Raw genomic sequence first — 13,660 nt, 5'->3', positions numbered from 1 at the left:
GGCACGAGACCTGGACAAGACACTCAAAGATGCCGAGGGTAGGAAGTCGGGGTGGTAGGTTTCATTTCGCTGTGGGCTCGGGACAGGTGCCTGTCAGCTCTCGGCCTTCGCAGTCACTGTGGTTGCTCTGAACAGGAGTCACACTTCCACAAGTGTTTCAAGAGTGGATTTATTATTCTGCTTGCACTTTTTAACTTTCCAGCCTCTGTTTTCTTTTTCTTAAATTATACTGAGAAACTACATTCATTTCCTACTTGGAAGTCCTTGTGGCCAACTTCAACTCAACAAAACTTTTTCCAAAACAGCTACTTTTAACTAAATTGCTTGGGTTATTTCCACGGAAACGATATTATAGATGTTACCACTTAAATCCTGGAGTACAGTTAATAGTGAAAAAATAACAAAATCATGTTTATTGCTATTGTTTAGTACTGGGTTTTAAATTTTATTTATTTTTTAAAAAGATTTATTTATTTGAAAGGCAGAGTTACAGAGCAAGAGGGAGAAACAGAGAGAGAGAGAGAGAGAGAGAGAGAGAATCAACCTTCCACCTACTGGTTCACTCCTCCAGTGGCTGCAGCAGCCAGGGCTGCGCCAGGCTGAAGCCAGGAGCCAGGAACTCCATCTTGGGACTCCCATCTGGGTGGCAGGGACCCAAGCATTTGGGCCATCCTCCACTGCCTTCCAACGCACATTAGCTGGATCAGAAGTGGAACAGCTGGGACTCGAACTTGTGCCCATATGAGATGCTGGTAGTGCCTTAACCCACTTTACCACAACACCAGCCGCTGAGTTTGTTTTTTTTTAAGTTGCTGTTAAAATGTAATGTTAAGCTTTTTTTTTTTTTAAAAAAAAGATTTATTTTATTTATTTGAAAGAGTTACAGAAAGAGGTAGAGAGAAAGACAGAGAGAGAGAGAGAGGGAGAGAGAGGGAAGGAGGAAGAGAGGTCTTCCATCTGCTGGTTCACTCCCAAGATGGCCACAACAGCCAGAACTGCACTGATCTGAAGCCAGGAGCCAGGAGCTTCCTCCAGGTTTCTCACATGGGTGCAGGGGCCCAAAGACTGGGCCATCTTCTATTGCTTTCCCAGGCCATAGCAGAGAGCTAGATCGGAAGAGGAGCAGCCGGGACTTGAACTGGCGCCTATATGGGATGCCAGCACTTCAGGCCAAGGCTTTAACCTGCTGTGCCACAGTGCCAGCTCCAGTGTTAAGCTTTATCTGTCAACTTTGACCCAAGTATTATTTTTCAAGTAGTTTAAATAATGTTATGTTTTTCCAATTAGTTTAGTAATAGCTTTCTTTTGTGTTTTGGGTGTTTTGTGGTAAACTATAATTCATTACATGCCTTTTAAAAATATTTTTGCAAGATTCCACATATATATTTATATAAAACTTTAAAAACCCTATTTATAAGAAGGTTGATTATATAGACTGAGAATGGATTCCTGTGGAATTCTCCAGGTGTGGAGACGCTGTAAGGCGCCTGACGCTGAGCTGGAAGGCCCTGCCCTCTGCCACACTAACGCTGTGTTGCACATTAACTTCGGTCCAGTGCTGTCAGTCGGCTGTAGATGATTTTAAGAATATCTCTACCAATCTAACAAGTACAAAAACATAATAGCAGTGGTTGTGTGCTTCGAAGTTAAGTTTTTAAAAAATGTATATCACTGAAATTATGTAAATTAAAGTGTACAGATTTTTTTCTTCATTACATTTATGATTTCATGAGCTAGAAGACTCAGGGCCTTTCTTTTAAAATGGTTTTTAGTGCAGTTATTATGTGCTGTATGCCCAGTAAAACAAAGCCCAAATTTAAAAGTATATATTTTTTAAAGATTTAATTTATTTCTTTGAAAGGTAGAGTTACAGACAGAGAGAGGGAGAGACAGAGAGAAAGGTCTTCCTTCCAGTGGTTCACTCCCCAAGTGGATGCAATGACAGGAGTTGGGCCAATCTGAAGCCAGGAGCTTCTTCCCAGTCTCCCACATGGGCCGTCCTCCACTGCTTTCCCAGGCCATAGCAGAGAGCTGGACTGGAACCTCAGGCAGAGGCTTAGCCTACTTCATCACAGTGCCGGCCCCAAAAGTGTACTTTTTAACATTGGCTATAGTGTGGTTAGATATTTCATTTGCTATGATCATAAAATGTACTATCAAGGAATTAATGTTTTAAATTTAATTTTAAGCTTGCACGTAGTAGGAATGTTGACTTGTCATAGCAAAGTTGATTTGGTTTTCTTATGGAATGCATGCCCGTGATTATTCTTGTATAGGAGAGGCACTGATTTTGAGAGTACAGTTTCGTAACTGCACATGTGAATGAAATGGGACGCATGCGCACGAGACTGTGGGGGAGTTCCTGGGGGCTGGATTGTTCAGAGTTACGGGGAAATCAGGGAAATGGCGATGTCTGACGTCTCGCTGTGTGCTTCATCCTGTTTATTCCTTCCTTAAAGCCGTGGGACGCTGGGGGTGACAGGCAGAGACAGGTACAGACACCCTCAGTGAGATCGCGTGTTCCCCGTAGACTCTCAGAGGCGCTCTCTGCACCTTGCTGGGCTGTGGAGTCTGCCTGCTTCGTGCCCTGGGCTCCTTCTAACCATCGCTGTCGGCCTTGGCATGGCGCTCATTCCTGGCTCGCAGGTCTCACCCCACGTAACGCACTTGCCAAGGATGATGACGTTTCAGAGTGTAGCTTTTATCTACTTACACTGTAAAATTATGAGTTCCCTCAAGGAAGGCTTAACGTTTTGGTACCTTTTACCTGGAAAAAATCTGATTTTGCATTTTTAAGTTTATGTTGAATAGTTTAAACAAACTAACATTAACTGCATTTAGTTTTCTGAGTTAGAAAGTGTTTCTAATTAAGTCTGACTTACCAAATCACTTGATGAAATAATCTGTTCTTACAACAGGTAAATTTCAAGTAAGAAGGCATGGTAAATGTTAAAGTATTATCTTGTATTTCCTCCTTCGTCCCTTCCCTCCGGTCTGTCGATTTCACTATCAATAAACCCTTTTTTAAAGATTTATTTATTTATTTGAAAGTCAGAGTTACACAGAGAGAGAGGAGAGGCGGAGAGAGAGAGAGAGGGAGGTCTTCCATCTGCTGGTTCACTCTCCAAGTGGCTGCAAAGGCCGGAGCTGCGCCATTCCGAAGCCAGGAGCCAGGAGCTTCTTCCAGGTCTCCCACGTGGGTGCAGGGGCCCAAGGACCTGGGCCATCTTGTACTGCTTTCCCAGGCCACAGCAGAGAGCTGGATCGGAAGTGGAGCAGCTGGGACTAGAACCAGCACCTATATGGGATGTCGGCGCTTCAGGCCAGGGCATTAACCCACTGCGCCACAGTGCCGGCCCTGAAAGTATTATCTTTCAAACTATCCTGCGTATTCTCAAAGTGTCAGTTTGTTAAGAATTTACTGAATTATTGAATATGCTTCTTGCTGTTTCCTTATCACTTCTGTGTTCTTTCTTTTTCTGAGATTTCCATTCAAAAATCAGTATTTTGGTTATAAGAGTCATTTGGTTTCAGAATGATCTCATTATGCATGATAATTTTACAAAAGGCCTGAGAATTTTATCTATAAATCACATTGAATCACAAGCTAATTAAAAATTAGAGTAAAAGTGTCAGGTAACTGCCGTCCGCCCTTCCTCAGGACGCCTGTGCACGGACGGGGATGGACTCACAGTTCTGGTGGAATTGGAGGCGTGTGGATGGGATTGTGTCAGCGTGCGTCTGTCCCTCCCTACCAAGCGTCCCAAAGTCACTCAGATTCTATGTATATATTACGTGTATATGTTTATAGAAAATTATATCTTCTACATAATCCCCAACGAGAGAGTTACTTCAGCTGATAAAATGTGAAAGTTTTAAGGAATCATGAAAGTAATGTGAAGTTTTTTTGCGTTAAAAGGCCAGCACCTTTTGTAGCGTGATTCTGTTGCTGACTTCGCAGATTCTCTATGGAAATAACACGCTTTCCTATTTTTTTTTTTTTTTTTATTTTTTGACAGGCAGAGTGGACAGTGAGAGAGAGAGATAGAGAGAAAGGTCTTCCTTTGCCGTTGGTTCACCCCCCAATGGCCGCCGCGGTAGGCGCGCTGCTGCCGGCGCACCGCGCTGATCCGATGGCAGGAGCCAGGTGCTTCTCCTGGTCTCCCATGGGGTGCAGGGCCCAAGCACTTGGGCCATCCTCCACTGCACTCCCTGGCCACAGCAGAGAGCTGGCCTGGAAGAGGACGCTTTCCTATTTTACATTCTTCACCCTAGGTTGACAAGTTTTAATTTGGTCCATGTCTGGTATATATTCTTACCAGTACCACCAGAAATAGAGTTCTTTGGGGGATTTTTTAAGCAACTTTTTATTTTAAGAGTAATTTTAGGCCTAAAGAAAGATGCAAAATATTGTAGTCCTTTGATGGTAGCGTCTTCCTTAACGGTAGTGTGATTACCAAAAGCAGAGACTGAAATTCAGTTACTGCTATTTTTGTCCAACACTGTTGACTAAACTACAGACTTCCCTCGTGTTCGCCGCTGTGTGGTTTCTGTGGTCCAGGGTTCAATCCAGTTGTCTCTTGGTGCTGCTTCTCCCCTGTCTGCCCCATCTCCCCCAGTCTCCCCTGTCTCCCCCAGTCTCTCCCAGTCTCCCCAGGCTCCCCCAGTCTCCCCCAGTCTCTCCCAGTCTCCCCCATCTCCCCCGTCTCCCCCGTCTGCCCTAGTCTCTCCCAGTCTCCCTGTCTTCCCCTGTCTCCCCCAGTCTCCCCCAGTCTCTTCAGTCTCCCCCAGTCTCTCCCAGTCTCCCCAGTCTCCCCCAGTCTCTCCCAGTCTCCCCAGTCTCCCCCATCTCCCCCATCTCCCCTGTCTCCCCCGTCTGCCCCAGTCTCTCCCAGTCTCCCCAGTCTCCCCAGTCTCCCTCGGCTCCCCCAGTCTCTCCCAGTCTTGCCTTCTCCTTCATGGCCGCCCAGATGGCTCAGCGCTCAGCAGCTGGTTCTGTAGGAGGTGCCTGGTGTGGCTGTGTCTGATGTCTCCTCGTGGTGAGGGAGACGCTGCCATCATTAGGAAGGCCCTGTGCGGTGCGCCCGCCGGGCAGAGGCTTCCTGGTGCTAACACTTGCCGCTGTTCTCAGCACTGCAGGGTCCTGGGCTCCTGTGTGTGCCGAACAGCAAACTTTTTCTGTTCCCTTTCTACTTTTATAATATATATATACTTTTATAAATATATTCAGTGTATAGATAGGATAAGGAAAAGTGAGGGAGATTGGTGTTTCTTTCTTATCCATTTACTTACTCAATTATTAATTTATGGACATCAATTTTGTCTATGAGTTATAATCCAGTAATTATTTTGTAGGAAAATGTTCCTTTATGGTTTTTTTTTTTAAAAAGATTTATTTGTTTATTCAAAAGCCAGAGTTACACAGAGAGATGGAGAGGCAAAGAGAGAGGTCTTCCATCTGCTGGTTCACTCCCCCAATTGGGCGCAATGGCCGGAGCTGTGCTGATCTGAAGCCAGGAGCCAGGAGCTTCTTCCAGGTCTCCCACATGGGTGCAGGGGCCCAAGGACTTGAGCCATCTTCTGCTGCTTTCCCAGGCCATAGCAGAGAGCTGGATTGGAAGTGGAACAGCTGGGACTCAAACCAGCGCCCATATGGGATGCTGGCACTGCAGGCGGTGGCCCCACCTACCACACCACAGTGCCGGCCCCCCCCCTTTATGGTTTTTAAAAAAGATTTATTTATTTATTCAAAAGGCAGAGTTACAGAGAGGCAAAGGCAGCAAGAGAGAGCGAGAGCGAGAGAGAGAGATTTTCCATTTACTGGTTCACTCCCCAGATAGCCACAACAGCCAGAGCTGAGCCGATCTGAAGCCAGGAGCCAGGAGCTTCTGGGTCTTCCATGTGGGTGCAGGGGCCCAACACTGGGGCCATCTTCCATGGCTTTCCCAGGCGCATTAGCAGGGAGCTGGATTGGAAGTGGAGCAGCTGGGACTGAATATGGGATGTTGGCACTGCTTGCGGCAGCTTTACCTGCTACGCCACAGCGCCAGCCCCTCCTTTATGATTTTTAAGAAATATTTATTTGATGGGAAGGAGAGAGGGAGGGATGGGAAGAGAGAGAGAGAGAGAGAGAGAGAGAGAGAGAGAGAGAATAAGAACACCCCCATCTCCTGGTTCACCCCGCGGAGGTCTGCAGCTGCTGGTCTAAGTGGGGGCTGAAGCTGGGAGCTGGGAAAGGCAGTCCCCCAGTGGGTGGCTGGAGCCAGCACGCGCCATCGCACTGCCTCCCAGCTTGCGTGAGCAGGAAGCTGGAGTCAGGAGCAGGCGCGCGGCACTGAACCAAGTTCTCCAGCACGGGACGTGGGATCCCAGCTTCTAGCCAAATGCCTGTCCCTCTTGAGTGACTTTTAAATCCGGAAAAAAAAAAAGTCCCTAATAGGCAGATGTGCAGAGATGGACGGTGGGTTAGGGGCTGCCAAGGGGCTGGGGCTGGGAGCTGGAGGGGCGGGGAGTGGCCACTAATGAGTGCAGGGGTTGTTTTCGGGGTGAGGGAAAGGGTCTGAGGTTGCAGAGTTGGGTCTCACAACTGGGAACTGTGCTGCAAATCACCAAGTCGCCCACCTCCGAAGAGACACTGCGTGGCGTGTGAATTACAGCACAGCGAGCTGTTTTTACAGAACAACACTGCGGTTGTTAGAAGTTCATAGGAAGCGTTTCCACAGTCGATTGTGGGTAATTAACACTTCGAATACTGGCTGTACTGTACCAGGCAGAGAATGGAACTGTGCATAATGAGATGGAAAGCAAATTGGAAAGGTTAGTGTTTTGCTGTTAGTATTTTTGAAGCAGTCGAACCCTTGGCCGTGCACTAAGTGGTGCATTTTAAATTTAGCCATAAGCAAACCGTGATGAGTGTGTTTGGCGCAGTGGATCCGAGGTTTTCTTGTGGACCTGTGTTACACCTGTAAACTTGCTAAGACTTCCTCTGACTGCATTCCCACTTCAGCTGTCTGTGCAGTGTGCCCTCTTCCCATAGCTGTATTTATCCTGAGCAGGACAACGTAGGGACGTGCTGTGTGCATGTTGGCACTCGTGTTGAAGAATGTGTGTTACCCATTCCTGTTACAAGGGGTGTTTAACAGACGCCCAACAGTCATTTGTGGCTGTGCTCCGGTCTGCCTTTGTCCTGACAGAGATAAGAAGAGGCAGAAGAAGATCTGTTATAGATTCATGTACCCCTGAAGGTACGATCAGTTTATTCATCATTTGACGACTGGTGGAGTGGCTGACAGGCCAGGTGGTGGGACGCCATCTTTGTATCAGGCTGTCTGTCTCCTCTCTGTAGTTAGAGTCGCCATCTCCTCTTCAAAGCAGACGGTTGGGGCAGGGAGATCGCAGGTTTTAAGACTGGACAGGTCGGGTTCCGGTCCAGGCAGGTTGGGTTCTAGCGTGCGTGTGTTGTGACTGTGACTCCTCGCGTGGCCGTTCTCACGCTCCATGCGCATCACAGCCTCTCCACGTGGCTGTGTACTCGGCCACAGGCAGGTGCTTCTTTAATACTTCACCTCATTCAGAGAATATGTTTTAGATTCTAGCCTTATTTTATCTTTTCTTTCTAGACGAGAACAGATTTTAATAGGGCGCATTTACTTTCACATGTGTTAAAGAATAATACAGCAGTTTCATACATGACCACCGTGCAGGTTCTAAAGGGGGAGTTTTAATGCCTTGGCTATAAAATGTGACCAATAGAAACGTAGAGCTTCCTAATTATTGCATATAGGCACTCAAAACGGTGGCTGTGATGTGGGCGGCAGTAATGGTCCCTCTTCGTTGTTTCAAAGTTCCTGTCTCCTTAGTGGCAGCGAGCTTCCCTTTGAGCCTGAGCTATGAACATCTGGAAAGTGGGTGTAGGCTGGTCTGTGGAATGTTCTTAGGAGAGTGGTTCTGCTGCTGTGTCTGCTGTAACACGGAACAGCTGCTCGTCAGGTGTCACTAGCTAGATCTGCCCCGAGGGCATCTCCTCACCGCTGCCCTGTGGCTTACGAGTCCTTCTCACGCGTGTTTTTCTTCCACTTGCGTAGGGGTCAGGCCCAGCCTCAGGCCCGGCGATGTCACTGCACGCAATGAACGTGGATGCCGTGTGTGAGAAGCTGAAGCAGATCGAAGGGCTGGACCAGAGCCTGCTGCCTCAGTACTGCGCCACCATCAGAAAGGTGCTGAGCGCGGCAGGGCCCCTTCCTCAGGGGGGCCCCTACCTCGGGAGGACCCCTACCTCGGGGGGGGACCCCTACCTCATGAGGACCCCTACCTTGGGGGGGACCCCCCTACCTCGGGGGACCCCTACCTCGGAGGGGACCCCTACCTCGGGAGGACCCCTACCTCGGGGGACCCCTACTTCGGGGGGACCCCCCTACCTCGGGGGGACCCCTACCTCGGGGGGACCCCTACCTCGGGAGGACCCCTATCTCGGAGGAACCCTTACCTCGGGGGGACCCCTACCTCGGGAGGACCCCTATCTCGGAGGACCCCCCTACCTCGGGGGACCCCTACCTCGGAGGGGACCCCTACCTCGGGAGGACCCCTACCTCGGGAGGACCCCCCTACCTCGGGAGGACCCCTATCTCGGAGGACCCCCCTATCTTGGAGGACCCCCCTACCTCGGGGGACCCCTACCTCGGGAGGACCCCTACCTCGGGGGACCCCCCTACCTCGGGAGGACCCCTACCTCGGGAGGACCCCTATCTCGGAGGACCCCTTACCTCGGGGGGACCCCTACCTCGGGAGGACCCCTACCTCGGGGGGGACCCCCCCTACCTCGGGGGACCCCCCTACCTCGGGAGGACCCCTACCTCGGGAGGACCCCTATCTCGGAGGACCCCTTACCTCGGGGGGACCCCTACCTCGGGAGGACCCCTACCTCGGGAGGACCCCTTACCTCGGGGGGACCCCTACCTCGGGAGGACCCCTACCTCGGGGGGGACCCCCCTACCTCGGGGGACCCCTACCTCGGGAGGACCCCTACCTTGGGAGGACCCCTACCTCGGGGGACCCCCCTACCTCGGGAGGACCCCTACCTCGGGAGGACCCCTATCTTGGAGGACCCCTTACCTCGGGGGGACCCCTACCTCGGGAGGACCCCCCTACCTCTGAGGGGACCCCTACCTCGGGAGGGCCCCGACAGGGCTCTGCCAAATGGGGAAGCAGCAAAGGAAATCCCGAGTCTGTTTTGTGTGGTGAAGTCGCCCTGTCACCTGGTCCTTTGTAAGTGGGTAAGAGAAAACAAAGCAGTTAGAGTACAATGTAATTTTTAACAAATGGTCCCGAGGTCAGTAAGCAAAGGAATGCCTTGATGAGGTCAGCGTCCCGAGGGGCTCCACGTTGATGGAACGGTTCTCACTCTGCAGTGGGACCGGGAGATTGGAAGCTGTTCTTCTATGTTGCATCTTCTTTCGTTGTGATACTTCTGTGACTTAATCACGGAAGGAAGCCACACTTGCTGCATTCCCCCGGAACCTCACTTTTGTGTCTAGGACCTAGGAGGCTGTCATATCTAACGACAAACTTGGGCTTGCGAGGCCGAGGCATCTGTGTCCTGTTACAGCTTCTGAGACTCTGTTCTTGCAATTCTGACAGTGACCCTGACACAGGACAGGGACTGGGACTGCAGGGCGGGCTTGCCCTGTGAGAGAGGTTGGCTGAGTCCAGGTTCAGTCGGTTTTTCCACCAGGTGACACTTTCTGTATTGCAGTGCGGCGATAATTTGGTGCATTATTAAGCCTCTGATGCTGGCATGCTTCAAAGAATGGCATCCAAGAAGTTCGTAGGAGAATTGCGAGCTTACGCACCTGCCGTCTTCCCCTGTCACAGCCTGCGTGGAGTCGTAGAGTCGGGGGTTTCGGGCAGTGTCCGGTTCCTGACAGACGGTCCCTGTCCCGTGCACACACCCCCTCCCCTGCAGCCCTTGGAGCCGGGAGTCTCCTCCTGCCCGCGACTCGCAGACTGTTCACAGCCGCTGGTTTGCCTCCCGTGGCTGTTGCTGGGGCTCGGCACAGCCTTGCTCCTGCACCTGTTTCTTTATCTTGAAACATAGATATTCCGGAACGTTACTACAGTCAGTAAAGTTGGGTTTTATGTTTCTGAAATCGGGGTGTTATCTATTATTCATAGAGAAAAGGCTCTTCTTATTTGAGAAAAAGACACTCAGAGTGGGAGATCATTCTCTGTGGTTCGGTGGACTGGGAAGTTAGTGGGTGGACATTCTGTGCGGTGGAAGTGGTCTCCTGCAGCTGGCGGACGGGGCTCGGCGGACAGGGCTCGGCGGGCGGGCTGCAGTGGCCAGCGCTCCTGGGAGGGCTGAGGGCTCGGTCCTCGCCTGGCAGCTTGTCTTTGTGTCCCTGCTGGGATTTGAAGATCAGACAGAAAAAGGCACGTCTTGTTGGAGCCAGGACGGGGCAGGCGGTCTTGGACGTAGCAGGGCGGATTGGCTGGGGGGTGGTCTGGAAGGGTGGCGTGTTTACTTGAATGTCTGAGTCTTAGGAAAGTAGGGAATGGCTGACGTTCAAAGTGTGTGTTCGCTGAATTATTGCAAGCGTGTACTCCCTCACTCAGCCTTTGTGCTCTCTGACGACTTCTACGGAACTAAATCTAAGTGCTTTTAAAATCACTAGTAAGTCAGAATAATTCACATTTTGTTTGTCTTTGTACTTGTTGCTGTTTGTACCCAGGCAAACATAAACGGCCGTGTATTAGCTCAGTGTAACATTGATGAACTAAAGAAGGAGATGAATATGAACTTCGGAGACTGGCACCTTTTCCGAAGCACGGTAAGAGATTTTAATGTTGTTACACAGCACTTCTGTTGTCACGTATAAAGTGGCTTCCAGCATTGTACAGACCAGTCCCAGTAGGCACCGGTCTAAACTGATACTTTTTCATATTTTGAAAAAAATGACTAGCTGGATTTTTCCTTTGCATCCCAGCCTGTTTCCGGAGAACATGGGCAGCAGCGCTGGGCACCCGCTGCCTGTCTGGGCCTTTCAGCAGAACTTTGAGGGGAAGCCACCCCAGTCCTGCCGCTGCTTTCACTGGACAGCTCCCCCGGGCCCGAGGCCCCGCCCTTCGCTGTGGCTGCCCTGGAGGGAACCCCCACACACCCCTCGTGGTCACCCTCCATCCCTTGTGCCTGGCGCCCCCTGCCGTCTGGTCACCCTGGCGTGCCGCCAGCAGGGATCCTGTTGGTGGGCTCAGCCCGAGCCCCTGCACCTGGTGCTTCCTGTCCCCGCGCCCCCCCCCCCCCCCCCCCCCGCCCCGCCAGCGGCTGCGCTCTGAGCTCTCACATGCTTGTTGGGGTTGCAGGTGAGCCGGGCCTGTGCCGAGGCCTCCAGTAGTCTGCGCACTGCTCAGCGCGCCAGCTCCACTCTGCGTCGACACACGCCGCTTGGGCCTTGTTCTCCAGTTAACGTTGGAAGCGATAGGATTAGGAGCACGAGTGAGAGCGCAGGACTGTGTAGATATAGCGCTTTCTGCCATTGCGCCTTTTAGTATGAATTAAAGACGAACACGAGCAGATGTGTGAATCCACCAGCAGTGACCTACGGGCGTGCGCGTGCTCACTGCATCCGCCTAACCTCACGATGTTTCTCTTTGGAAACGTTCCGAAAGAGCTTCTGCAGCGCGGCTGTCAGTGTAGACGTCATGGCTGTCAGTGTAGATGTCACGGTTCTTCTGCAGCGTGGCTGTCAGTGTAGACGTCATGGCTGTCAGTGTAGACGTTCCGATTGTTCTTCTGCAGCGCAGCTGTCAGTGTAGACGTCATGGCTGTCAGTGTAGAAGTCATGGCTATCAGTGTAGAAGTCATGGCTGTCAGTGTAGACGTTCCGATTATTCTTCTGCAGCGCGGCTGTCAGTGTAGACGTCATGGCTGTCAGTGTAGAAGTCATGGCTGTCAGTGTAGAAGTCATGGCTGTCAGTGTAGACATTCCGATTATTCTTCTGCAGTGCAGCTGTCAGTGTAGACGTCATGGCTGTCAGTGTAGACGTCATGGCTGTTAGTGTAGACGTCACGGTTCTTCTGCAGCGTGGCTGTCAGTGTAGACGTCATGGCTGTCAGTGTAGACATCACGATTGTTCTTCTGTTAAGGTACTCGAGATGCGGACTGCAGAAAACCAGGTGGTGCCAGAAGACCCACGGTTCCTGGGCGAGAACGCGGGTGGCGCCGGCACCCACAGCGAGCCCGCCCGGCGCACCTCGCACACGGAGCTGCCGCACACGGAGCTTTCCAGCCAGGCTCCCTACACACTGAACTTCAGCTTCGAGGAGCTGAACACCCTGGGCCTGGACGAGGGGGCCCCGCGCCACGGGCATCTGAGCTGGCAGGTGGGTCCCCCGGGCGCGTCTCCTATGAGGGGGCAGCGGCCGCTGTGCGTCACTGAGGGCGCCTGGCTGCGGCTTCACGGCCTCTGCAGAGGCGCGGGGGCACCTGCGTGTCGGGAGGGGGCAGCTAGCAAGGCAGGAGAGGGCGTTTCTCACGTTGCTAGGAGCCGTCACAGCAAGGCAGCAGGGCGTGGCATGGAGAATAACAGGAACTTGGCTGTGGTAGTTAGGGGGTGCAAGTTCAACGTCTCCTTGCTCTTTTCCCAGGGGAGTCTTTAAGACTTGGCTGAGGGGCCAGGGCAGTGGCTCAGCAGGTTAAAGCTGTGGCCTGCAGCACCGGCATCCCCTACGGGCGCCAGTTCCAGTCTCGGCTGCTTCTCTTCTGGTCCAGCTCCCTGCTAATGCACCTGGGAAGGCAGTGGAGGAGGCCCAAGTGCTTGGGCCCCTGCATCCACATGAGAGACCTGGACGAAGCTCCTCCCTCCTGGCTTTGGTCTGGCTCCGCCCTGGGTCGTTGTGGCCATTTGGGGAGTGAACCGGTGGATGGAAGACCCCTCTCTCTCTGTCTCTCCTTCTCTAACTCTGCCTCTCTAACAAATAAATAAATCTTAAAAAAAAAAAAAAAAAAAGATTCGGCTGAGACGTTTGCAGGAGAACATGGTGTGCGTTCTGTTGAGCGCCATCCTTCGGCATTGCAGCGCGTACACACTCTGCCTGTGTTTTTTGTAAGATTTATCTTATTTATCTGAAAGGCAGAGTGGTAGAGAGAGGGAGACACACACACAGATTCCATCCACTGGTTCACTCCCCAAATGGTTGCAGGGCTGGGCCAGGCTGATGCCAGGAGCCTAGCGATCATCTGGGTCTCCTGCCTGGGCGGCAGGGGTCCAAGGACTCTGGCCACGCACTGCTCCCCTCCCAGGTGCGTTAGCAGGGAGCTGGACTGGAAACAGCAGCGAGACTCTGCCATGGAGCGGTGTAGCAAGTGGCTTAGCCGCTGCCACACGCAGGTCCCACAGGGGATTGTGGAAGCGGAGGGACAGGTCTGGAGAAGCAGAAGTGAGAGATGCATGAGGAGGAGCCGGGCAGAAGAGGGGAGCAGTAGCCCAGGGCCCAGGAGCGCAGTGGGGGCTGGGGGAGAGCAGCCCCGGGCTCGGCCGCTGTTGGGGGTGCCGGGCTTGCTGGTGGAAACGCTCTGTGTCGTTGCTGCGTGCCGGCCACCTTGCTGGAGTTGACGAGCCTCAACCTGGGATAAAATGCTCAGTGTGGCCTCGCCCTCTCTGT

General features: G+C 52.0%; 1 protein-coding gene across 8 annotated transcripts in view; it reads left to right on the top strand.

Moving 5' to 3' along the window:
• Positions 1 to 13,660, top strand: part of KIDINS220 (kinase D interacting substrate 220) — a 131,717-nt gene that overhangs the window by 90,431 nt on the left and 27,626 nt on the right. For all 8 annotated transcript variants that reach the window (XR_009867773.1, XR_009867771.1, XR_009867772.1 and 5 more), the window contains 3 exons: positions 8,085 to 8,216; positions 10,728 to 10,826; positions 12,143 to 12,379. Coding sequence is in view for 4 of the 8 variants with exons in the window: in XM_062208922.1 (XP_062064906.1) it covers positions 8,085 to 8,216; positions 10,728 to 10,826; positions 12,143 to 12,379 (468 nt within the window). In the remaining 4 variants the exon portion in view is untranslated. The remainder of the gene's footprint in view (positions 1 to 8,084; positions 8,217 to 10,727; positions 10,827 to 12,142; positions 12,380 to 13,660) is intronic.

This window comes from Lepus europaeus, chromosome 13 (assembly GCF_033115175.1).
Source record: "Lepus europaeus isolate LE1 chromosome 13, mLepTim1.pri, whole genome shotgun sequence".
Lineage (NCBI taxonomy): Eukaryota > Metazoa > Chordata > Mammalia > Lagomorpha > Leporidae > Lepus > Lepus europaeus.
This window is presented reverse-complemented; position numbering and strand designations above follow the sequence as displayed.